This window comes from Schistocerca piceifrons, chromosome 5 (assembly GCF_021461385.2).
Source record: "Schistocerca piceifrons isolate TAMUIC-IGC-003096 chromosome 5, iqSchPice1.1, whole genome shotgun sequence".
Classification (NCBI taxonomy): domain Eukaryota; kingdom Metazoa; phylum Arthropoda; class Insecta; order Orthoptera; family Acrididae; genus Schistocerca; species Schistocerca piceifrons.
Window position 1 is genome coordinate 218,881,207 of NC_060142.1, and position 12,573 is coordinate 218,893,779.

The 12,573-nt window shown below is 35.4% G+C and overlaps 1 protein-coding gene across 1 annotated transcript in view; it reads right to left on the reverse strand.

Moving 5' to 3' along the window:
* Positions 1-12,573, reverse strand: part of LOC124798902 (spatacsin) — a 369,496-nt gene that overhangs the window by 206,499 nt on the left and 150,424 nt on the right. The window contains exons 12-13 of the mRNA XM_047262433.1: positions 8,628-8,955; positions 972-1,622 (exon numbers count right to left, since the gene is read on the reverse strand). Coding sequence (XP_047118389.1) covers positions 972-1,622; positions 8,628-8,955 — 979 coding nt within the window. The remainder of the gene's footprint in view (positions 1-971; positions 1,623-8,627; positions 8,956-12,573) is intronic.

The following is a 12,573-nucleotide window of genomic DNA, read 5'->3' on the forward strand; positions in this document are numbered from 1 at the left end:
ATTAAGTGAAGGCAATCATCATCCACTGTGTTGTCTGTGGCGAGAGGGAATGCCTGAAATTTGGTGTTCTCAGCACACTGTTGACAGATCTCAGAACATTGAATTCCCTAATAATTTCCGAAACGGAATGTATTATGCATCTAGCACCAATTACCATTCTGTTTTCAAAGTCTGTCAGTTCCCATCTTGTGGCCATAACCACGTTGGAAACCTACACATGTGAATCTGCTGAGTACAAATGACATCTCCGCCAATGTACTGTCCATTTACACCTTGTGTATGGGATAGTGCTGCCATCTGTTTATGTGTATATCATTATCCCATGACCTGTGTCACTTTAGTGTATGTCACATATTGTATGTATGTATGTATGTATGTATGTATGTACGTATGTATGTATTTTATGTAAAATGTGGGCTCTGTGTGGGTGTCATGCCACAAGGAACCATACAGTTCAAACAAATTTGTATGTGCCAAGTATAAAAGCATGATCACTGTACTACTATGTTAAAAGCACCATCCTTACACTTGTTTAAGAGTATAACGTTTCATAATCTATAATGAACATGTCTTGTATTATCTTACTTATTAGGTGGGATGTCAAATGTGGAACACATGCAAACATCACACCACAATACAACCAAACAGTGCAAACACATTCCTGTGTGTCAGACAATTGCAGCTGTAACTTGGAAATGACCAAAAGGTTGGAATTGCAATAATGGGTATTGTACGGCAAATATGAAGAGATTTAAAGGTCTATGAGTCTATGATAAATTGTACAAATTGGAAGCAGTTCCTTACATTACACATGAGAAATTACTAATGTTCAGCAAAACATGGACAAATCATACCCAGTGCAATTTTTAATGCACACTTGAGTTGAAGATAGAGTACTGGAGAACTCAGCACATACAATGAGAAATACATTCTACAGAAAAAGTGCAGGAAGTGCTGAGAAAAATACTTACTGCTGCCAAGAAAAAAATTTCTGACTATCAAATGGTGTACAATTCTGCAGTAATTCATACACTGTGATATCTGGCACTTCATCAGTTTTTCTTTGAGACATCAGAGACATTTCTAAAAGAGGTAACTTCTGCAAGGTTGACTGAAAGATTTCTTTTGTTACAGGTGAGTTTTCTAGCTCCCCTTGCTCATACACAGCTGAGAGACTCTCACCACTGAACATTATCAATGCAATAACAACAAGTGGATGTTGTTTTAAAAATGCTTCTACATTGTTATTCCCTAAGTACTGTATGGTTTTAAGTATTAGATTATAAATGAATGCTGCATCTGCAGTATTAGGATTGAAATCTCTGAATGCCAGCCACAATTTAAACCAATGTAACTCGGTACTTTCACTATCAGGAAATGTTTCACACAGTTCCTGAATTTGTTCTTCCGTGTATTTACTGTCTTCCAAGCACACATATGGCAAATTGTATAATTTATGCTTGAGTATGAGCTCTGTCAACAGCTGGTGAACACTTTGCAGACTTATATTAGCTGTTGGTGCATTTAGAATATCCTTCAGCCTGTGTAATGATGATGCCCTGGCAAATCTTCTGAGTATGCTGGAAATTCTAGTTTTTTCATGACTATCGAAGACTCCAAACCTGTAAAAATGTTTGCACATAAAATTATAAATGTATATTAGATGAAGGTACAATATTAGCTGAAAGAGTTATTTAGGCTGTCACAAAGTCAATAAACTGGCACAAAATTCTACATAAAGAATGAATCATGGATCATTATTCATAATGATTTTCCTAAGCACAGACACTGTCATTGCGTATTTGTGATTATTCATCAATTACATCAATAGAAACTCTAGCACTGTATATGCTTAAGAAGAGAATGCTCCAAACTTGCACTGTCTGGGCACCATTTCTTGTAAATCATGTCTGAAGCACAGACCATAATTTGTATGGAAGAGGATAACAAGCTGTAATGGAATGTTTTCATGTTTGATGATATTTCTTTGCATTACAGATGTTGAATACAACTGGAAGGGTAAATGAAGTCTAGCAAATCTGTTGTACACATCGGTTGATTCCCCAGTCAGAGCCAGTATGAAAAAATAGTTGCTACGAATGTGGAAGCTGAAAGCAAAATGAAAAATACTGCAACAAGCAGTGAGCAGAGCATGTGCTTGGAAGATGCTACTGCAAGATACTTCTTTGACAGTTTTAACAGTCTACTGATTCCCACTGGAAATGTTCCGTAATTTATAACAAATTTAGATTTACTGATGAGCTCCTTGTGACACATAAACAAACAGTTAATACTTTGTTGGCATTTCAATATATATTTCTAAAAAAATATAGACAAGAAAGAAAGCTGGAACGATTGTTTGGTTCATACAATCTGATTTCATCAGTGAATTTTCTAATTCAAGTACAGCAAGATAGAAGGATCCTGACTGATAGCAGTTTCAAAGTCAGTGTTCACTGTTGGTGTGCTATCATGGACAACTAATGAAAATGAACATTACATCATCACACATTTATGGGAATGTTCACACAAAAAATTGAGGTTTATTTGTGAATTCAGTACACAATGTTTTAAGGATCTGATAAAAAAAGTGGAACAGGATGTGGTCTATACAGGAAAAGATACTAAAAGAAATTAATTGTAATTAGTTTCATGTTACATGGATGATTTACATGATAAATAACATATATAAATGATGAGCAACTTCCATAGACATCACATACACAGAAAATACACATTATAGCAAAGTCTGACAGCATAGCAACAGGTTCCCTCTTAGTCTTATACTGTCTGATATTTTCATGGATAATTTGAAACAAATTTTTAAGTACTGGTTGAGATATGAGAATGAGAATAATAATGATGATGATGATGATGATGATGATGATCTGTGTTTATAGACCTGTGCGACTACTCTGTTAAATACATTACTACACCATTTAAACTCTCAACATAAGAAAATTCAGTTCAAAATGGAGCTGGGAGGCTCTTCTATAAATTTCTTTGACCTTATTATAGACTTTAGCACAAGGACACACTTATCTAGTATTTGCAGAAAAACTGTAGCTACAGATACAGTACCCCTGAAAGCTCCCAGCAACCACATAATCCCAAACATGCAGCTTTCTATTCAATGGTGCATCACCTAAAATCTATTAAATATCTGAATCTTCCTTTCAAATAGAACTACATACCATCAGACATATCACTTCCTGTAATAGCTATAGCTTTTTCCTGTCTGATAATATACAATGACAAAAGAAAATGCATAAAATTACACCACTCCCATAAGCTGGCCAACAAGAAGCAGTCAGTAGTTACAAACACCGGTGCATCATCCCATTTACTGGCAAAATTTCAAATAATCTCATGAAAGATTAAAGTCTCACAACCACAATACTGAATTTAACAATATCAACAGCATATCAAGAATTTTATCCAATAGTAAAGATAAACTGCAACCCCTGGCACAGAGTGGTGTGTATAAAATCACATGCAAGCACTGAGAAAAATTATATTGGTCAGTCAGGCAGAGCTGTGGTAATAAAGTTATCTGAACATGAGAAATGTTGGAGGAAGAAAGATTCAACCTTTGCCTATCATCTTTTAACAGATAATGACTCATATCTTGGAGAATGTGGCTTTCACTCTGTTAAGAAAAGTAGGAAGATGAGTCTACTAGAAATTGACACACAAAAGCCACATAATGCCACTTAGTATTAAATGACTGAATTCAATTTTGTTTTTCTCCTTTGTTAAATAAGTTTTGCTTACAAATAATAGGTTGAAATTTCAAAATCAACATTATTGTTCATTAGTTGTTAAATGTGCCTCTTCATAAAAAAAGATTTCTTTTTTAATTAATGGAACTATTTCTACATAAAAAAGTAATGCTTTCCTGCTTAGATACTCTGCATGTCATCATGTCATCATTTTTGTGTGTTGTGTAAAAAATATCTATTTAGTGTATGTATGAAGACCGAAGTGAAGAATGATAATTTGTACCAATGTCAGGATTTGAACCTGGGTCTCCTGCTCATCAGGCAGAGACTTGAAAAGATGTCTGGAACCATATAGTCTCATTTAATGTCTGTTTATGTCACATGTCATTTTATCTGTGTTTGCAACATTCAGTTGTCACCTGAAGATGGCCTAAGAAACAGAAAACAGATTAGTGAGCAAACAAATATAATTTTGTAAAATATCAGGAAATGTTTCCTATTAAACACTTATGAGGGGTTACCCAAAAAAGAACCAGAATTATTTTTTAAAAGCTATATATTGTCAAACTGTTTGCAAAACAACCTTATCCGCTTCGAAATAGTCTCCATTAACACTAACACATTTGTCCCACCAGTGCTTCCACTGTTTGAAGCTTTTTTGTAGTCATTTTTAGAAATGGCTGAAAGCTTCTCCCTTGGTTTTTTTTTTTTTTTTTTTTTTTGTCTTCTTCAATCTTGTCCACCGCTCGTGGTCTCGCGGTAGCATTCTCACTTCCCGAGCACAGGGTCCCAGGTTCGATTTTCAGTGGGGACAGGGATTTTCACCTGCCCCGAGATGACTGGGTGTTGTTGTGTCATCTACATCATCATCATCATCATCATCATTCATCCCCATTGTTGTCGGAAGAAGGCAATGGCAAACCACCTCCATTAGGACCTTGCCAAGTACGGCTGTGCAGGTCTCCCGCATCGTTCCCCTATGCTCTGTCAAGAAGCATGGAGCTTCATTTCGATTTCTTCAATGTTGCCAAATCAGTGTCCTTTCATGCCCCTTTTCATGTGTGGAAATAAGAAAAAGTTGCATGGAGCCAGATCAGGCGAGTAATGTACGTGGTGCAGTGGAACCATGCCATTTTTAGCCACAAACTGTCTAACAGAGGTGGCTGTGATTGCAGGTGGGTTGTCATGGTGGAAGAACCAGTCTCCTGTCTGCCACAAATCAGGTCTCTCTTGATAAATACTATAGTGGAATCTTCTTAAAACTTCCAAGTAAATGATTTGATTAACAGTTTCACCTGGTGGAATAAACTCTGAATGAACTACGCCCTTGGCATCGAACAAGCTAATCAGCATTGTTTTGATGTTCAATTCGACTCGACGACATTTTTTTGGATGGGGTGACAATGACGTCTTCCACTGGCTTGACTGCTTCTTTGTTTCTGGGTCATAGCCATAGCACCAATAATGACCTTTCATAGAAAATCTAGATCAGTTTCAAGCTGTTGTTTGAAAGTATGACATGTTTTAACTCGTCATTCCTTTTGATTGACAGTCAGAAACCAAAGAACAAACTTCGCAGCAACCTTTTTCAACCCCAAGTCTTCGAAATTTGCTGAACTTAGCTCCAATATAACCCGCTAATCTCTGACCTGTTGATCAATTGGTTGACGGTCTGTGAGCACAAGCTCTCAAAATTTTTTACATATTTTCATCGATTCAGGCAGTTGGTGGACATCCAGAACAAAGTGCGTCATCAGTCGCTATGTCACCATTTTTAAATCAAGCAAACCACTCATACACTTGAGTTTTTCCTGCACCTTCATCTTGGTAAGCTGTTTTCATCATTTTACTGAGTAGAAAACAAAACTTTACAGCTGCACATTATTCACTTAAACTTTCCTTCATTAAAAACAAAACAAGAAAAAACAGCACTAGCAAGAACAATCACTGCAGATGAACATAGCAAGCAAGGTCAACAACACAGACAGCACTGAACTGGCTATGAGTTGCACTGCATACGCCTAGTGGTAGAAATGTGTATTACACAAGCTCCGTCCATGGCAATGTAATTCCAGTATTTTTTGGGTAGCCCCTCATCCATAGGAATATCATTTTACATTGTGTTCTGGGGAACGTTCACATGGGAGGCAGATAGGGAAATGGAACATCTGCCTTTGGAGCTTATACATATTGCTTCCTTCTGACATGTATTAAGCCACTGTTGAATACTGGTATTTATTTGAAAATTTGAAGTGAATGAAGTCTTGAAATTCAACAAAGATTTCAATTTTTTATTCAATCTCAGACAGAAAATTCATCAGTCTCAAACAAGTTTTATCAGTTTTGTACAATATTTTAACTATACTGAAATAATGAACAGAGTCACTTAAGTAGTCCTCAGATAAACCAACAGAGAAATTTGGAACATGTGGTGAATCTGGAGGTTCACATTCTGAATTTCTCGTATCTGGCACATTATCATCAGAATTGAGATTGCTCACATTTTCAATTGGGTGGTGTTCATTGACTTTAAAAGTAATAGTTGCATTCTCTCCCAACAAAATATTCTGATCCATTTCATTTTATAATATTTCTGCAACTTTCATATTTTGCAAGAGGAACATATGAATCACTGGTGTCACCTACAGAGTCCGAGTGTTCAGGAAACATCTACTCCGTCACCTGCATAATTTGTCTGCTTCTATGAGACACACAGGCAGAGATTTTTACAGTTATAGCGCTCTAAAAAAACAGCCTGAGTTAGGAACTAATACATGCTAGGACTTCCTTGTTGTATGTAATTTATGAAAAGAGTTGTAAAAAGAGTAGCTACCTATCTTCACAAACAAGCAAACAACCAGAAAATAATGATACAATGAAGTCGTCATAATAAATCAAATCCAAATTTATACTGTATACATTATACACCTATACTCAGAAAACATTTTGAGCAAGTAAAATAGTAGTTTACAAAGAAAGAAAAATACACTGAAATGAGCTGAAACCACACTCAAAAAGAAGTAATTTGTGTAGTTGTGACTTTATCAACAAATTTATTCACTCCAAATTCCTCGAAGCAAACTCACTAAAACATAATTTAAGTTGCAGCATAGTCAAGTAACTAAAAATGTCATGCAAAAGAACTTAAAGAATACAATGGATTGTCCGTCTGTGAGGCACAGCAGTGCAAGTTCAGGAGCATTTGCCTGTGTGACAGTGTGTGGCTGAAATGGAAGCAAGTTTTGTTGAGTAAATTGCCATGATGAGGCACAGTACTTTCACTGTACTATGACTAAATACCTCCTTCACATCCCCTCATAGGCGACAAATCCTGTCTCGCAGACATTCTACATTTATCCCACCCTCAAAAACTACCTCTCCCCACCATACAGAATCCAGAACCTAAGCAGACCGAAACACAGTCAGGAACCTTTCCTCCAAAAGCCTTAGCCCTGCACAAGTATCAATCCTTTCCAAAGGCCTCACTTTTTGCCCCACTCCCAAATTCAGTCATGCAGAACTTGTTAAAAACCTTCTTTCCTCCTCCAGGTCCCTACAGTGGAAACACTTTTTCACCAGCAACACTGCCAATTAGACTCAACCAAAGACCAATGTTGAACCCTCCCTGACTCACTTCACTCCTCCATCCAACTGTGATACTCAATCACTGCCCCCCAAAATCACCCCCTATTAACTTTCCAGGCTTTCTTAACCTCAAACCTTGCCTCACCATCATTCCCCAAATCCCTCAACATGCAAATAAAACTAAAACTTACATAAAAAAACTGCAAACCACCACCTAAAAATTGATCCCGACCTTATAATCCTACCTGCGAACAAATTAGAAGAAGCTGACAGACACAGTGGTCGTGTGTGTGTGTGTGTGTGTGTGTGTGTGTGTGTGTGTGTGTGTGTGTGTGTGTGTTTTGATAAAGGCCTTGTTGGTCGAAAGCTTATTTTGCGACAGTCTTTTTGTTGTGCCTATCTGCGATCAGCATCTGCTACATGATGAGTAGCAATTATTGTTTTCATAATACATTATTACAATTACATACTTTGACCTTCAAGCAATATTTGTCTGTTTACAGGCAAGATGTTGAATTATACTGAATTGGTCCCAACTGCAGTCAAAAAACAAGGGAAGTATTTCTTTTCAAAACATAACTAACTAGCAAACCCAGCAATGCATCTTTATTGGCAAATTCATATGATATACATCCTAATCTGGGGTATCGCTGGAAATTGTGTCAGCACACAAACTGTGGCTCCTCATTGTGATTTTGCCCATTTTGAAAGTTTGGGACTCAAAAATGTTAAAAAAACATATAGAATATAAATGAAAAAGACTCCTTCATTTTCATTTTATTGTTTTTAAGTTTCTTTAAATGTCTGTATACAATACAATTACAAAACTTCACAAAATTTTTTGTTTTTTGGATATTGTGCGGTAAGAGTATCAGCTGGTTTTCAACTGATTTTCTGAACTACCTGTTCATGAATGCACAACATACAACTGACAATGCAAAAAAAATTCTGATTACAAATCAATTTGAATGCCTGGCATTGAGCACTTTTTATTGTTATTGCACACTAAACTCTGATTGGTAAGTGAAGTCACTTCAAATGAATAGGTAAGTAAATAAGTCAAGAACTTTTCAAGATTTTTGAAAACAATGTTAAAAATTTCCTGTTTATATATTACTAAAGATATTTAAGGATGGTAATTCTTAGGCAGTTCACTAAAGCAACAGACAATGGAATATTCACATTTTTATAATACCAGATCCCAAGGCAACACAACATATCCATTAACAAGTTTTATCAAGTGGGATGATTTCATTCATAGAGTTTAATTAAATGTAGGGCATTACTTTAATTCAGAAAATATTCATACTTATGACTAACCTGCTCAAATGGTCCAATACAAGATCTTTCGTTGTCTGCATTGCATCTTCTGATCTTATATTGTCTATCATAGACTGTGATATCTCCATTGATGCAAACATTCTTGCTACTTCAACAGAAGTCAAAACACACAAATTATCTTTCTCCATTTGATATGAAAGATCTTTCATAGCATTTTCCCATTGGTGTAAACAATCCAATGATTCTTCTGGAGGGTTACCATTGTTATAATAAGAATCTATCCAACATATCAAAATATCATCTCTGTTGTTACGTAGTAAATATTTCCAAGTAACATCTGGATTTAGAAGGGTTTGTAAATGCGAACCTGGAAATTTTAAAAGCTGTACATGGCAGAGCTTGAGAGTAGCCCATCAAAACAAAATCTGAACCCAATGCAGATTAAAATATGTAGTTATAAACATACAATTGCTTTAAATCAGTGGATCTGTTTTTAAATCATCAACCAGTGTAGGTAACAAAATGCTTCTTTTGAATATCTCACTCATATATGAAAAACAGACTTCTCATACAAACACTGGTCGAGCCTAAGAGTGGGTAAATAGTTTTTGAAACTGGGAAGGCACATTGAATAAAGTATATACATGATTTATCTGCAGGACAGCTGATCACTGGAAGCCATTTGTATACCAATCATCCTTTGAAACTCTGTAGGAGCCTTATACTAACTGAACATAGGAAGAAATATTGGAATTTTGATTAAACTGAGAAATACTTCCACCCCACAACAAGCTTAAATTTAAATTTCATTTAGTCTTTCTGCATCATGTTACTATCATAGCATCTCAACACATATTAGTGATACTGCAGTCTAATGACCAATGATCCACAGATTTATTTTGTACATCCCAATGTCCTAAAATACAAGCCTCACTATGTCAACAGATGCTTCTCGACCTTGAGAATCTTATGCTTTAATGAAAACTGTTCTAGAGGTGTCTTCCTTACAAAAAGCAATAAAGTTAAACAGCTGCCAAGATCCAGCCACAGTCATAAAGATTACTTTTCCTATCCTATTCTACATCACAAAAACCAAATGAAACATTGTTTGTCATTAATCCATGCCACTCATCAACATTTGCTGTTGCAATTTTTAAGGAGAGTCCATATTTATGCAGAATATGTCAAAATATACATTATGGCAGATCTGCAGCTGTGACAAACTGTTCATGTACATAGCATTCACGATAATGAAAAGGATAAATTGCTACTCACAATAAAGAAGATACATTGCGTTGCAGACAGGTATGATGATCATTTCCATAATATTGTTGATATTCCAACTAGGACTTTCCATTGTTTAACATTCATAATTAATGTTTAAGCTATAAAACTACAAAGGGAATGAAGAGTTGGCCAGTAGACCCACTTGCCTTCAGCAGGTGAAATATCATTACTGCTGATAGACACGTGTAAAAGTGGAAACACTAATCTCTGCTTTTGGAAATATTAATTTCTTCCTCAAGGCTAGATGAAATATGCAAGGCCACAGAAGCAAGCATAACTATGGGAAATATAGATGCCACCTACAGAAAAAGTAAGGAGACCTTAGGAGAAAATCAAAGCAACTGTTTGGACATCAAATACTGTGAGATCGGGTTTTTGAAACCATCAACCAGATACCACACCCTGCAGCCATTCACCCTGGTGGGCCCTCACTTGCGAGTAACTGCCAAAAAACAATTCAGAATTGTGAGTATCAATCAACAGTGTTAACAAAGTATTATTGTATGGACTTGTGTGGCTTAATGGACAGGGTAAGGACTTTGCATGCAAAAGATTATGGGTTTGAATGTCATCAGGTGTGTTAAATTATTTTTATTATTACATTTTATTGAAATTACTTTGATTATTATTTGTATTCAATTGAATGCTTTAAATGTATTTTTTTTATTTCTGTTCCTTTGTCACTTCATTTCAATCATCATATCAACTATTTCATTGGCTCTCTGTTTCTTCCTATCATTCTCTTCTGCTTGAAATCTTTGTTGATGTCATTTTAATTTATTTTATGTATTAATTTTTATTTAATTTCTTCCATTTCATCTTCTCATTTTCTCATTCATGTTATTGCTTTCATCATTTCTGTTCCTCATTTTGCTTGAATTTCATTTTACTTATAATCCCTTCTTTTGTTTAAATCTTCATCTGTGTTATTTTGCCCACAGTGCAGTATGAATGAATACTACATTTTAAATGTTTGTATGATGATTACAAAAGAAGAAGAAGAAGAAGAAGAAGAAGAAGAAGAAAAGAAGAAGAAGAAGAGCACATCTTGTAACAAAAAATAAATTTTCGTCACCATCGCACAGCCAATATAATGTAATCTTTTGTTTTTAAAAGACAGATCAGCATTTTCAAATATTTAAATATTATAGAAGATTATATAATTAAATTTACAGTCACAAAAATTTTGAATAGAAAAATAATGATGTCATTAAATAAGCAATTAGAGCAAATGAAAACATTCATATAGTGACTCAAAAGATGTGACAAAGGAAAAGAAAGAAATTAAAAAATTACATTTAAACCTAATTGAATAATATAATGATCAACATCATTTTGATAAAGATTTAAAAATTTTAAAAAATCTCTACACTATCCATCAAACCATGGAACCAATTATACCATTACTCATTTTATAACACTACTGAGGGTCACATAAAATTCTGAATTTTTTTTGTAAATTACTCTGTAACGAAGACCCACCAGGGTGAATGGCTGCATGGTGTGATTACCTGCGATTTTAACATACATGACCGTATAGCATACTTGAGCACAGCATTATAGACAGTAAAGGGAAAATATATGGAGAGGAGATAGGAGACATGATACTGCAAAAAAGTGACAAGGCATTCACAGACCTACTTTGAAACAAGGCTCCTGGAGAAGACATTCCCTCAGAATTATTGAAATCTCTTGCTGAGCCAGCCAGACAAAACCATTCCACATAATGTACAAGATATATGAGACAGGTGAAATATCCTCAGATTTCAACAAGAATGTAATAATTTAAATGCAGAGACTGCAGGTGCTGACAGTTGTGAATATGTTTTACTGAACAAACAGTTTAATGAGTTGTGGTTGCAAAATATTGATACGAATTATTTACAGATGAATGGAAAAACACAGAAACTGATCTCAGTGAAGATTACTTTGGGTTTCGGAGAAATGTAAGAACATGTGAACATTTTAGAAGGTAGTAGGGTACAGAAAGGCAAACATACATGTATTGTATTTGTAGATTTGGAGAAAGCTTTCAACAATACTGACTGGATCAAACCGTTTGAAATTCTGAAAGTAGCAGAAATGAAACACAGTAGGCAAATTGATGTACCACCACTCATGATGCACTCAATTTCAGAGATCGCGCATCCATACAGTTCACAGGCCTGCTTATAGAGGCCACCTAGGTCAGCCCCCTGGTGAACTTTGGTGAACCCCAAAGAAACAGTATTATTTAAGTGACAGCAAATGAATGTTTGGCCTATCCTGTAACCTGTATCACTGTTGTCCATTCAATATGTTCAATGCTCCGCACACATTGTATCTTACATTGGCTCTATAAAGTACTATGTTCCATAAATCGTGTTTGTTCTTGCTATAACACAAACCTTATTTACAACCTGTACAGACACTAGACTGCAATTATAAGTTTCAAAAGTCTTGAAAGGGATGTATAATTGAGAAGGGAGTAACACAAGGTTGTGGCCTACACCCAATTTTGTTCAATCCATACACTGAGCATGCAGCAAAGGAAACCAAATGGATATTTGGAAAGGGAATTAAAATCCTGCAAGAAGAAATAAAAGTGTTGAGGTTTGCCAATAACATTCTCATTCTGTTAGAAGAAGCAAAGAGCTTGAAAGAGCAATTGACAGAAATGGAGAAAGTCTTAAAAAGGGATTGTAAAATGAACACCAAC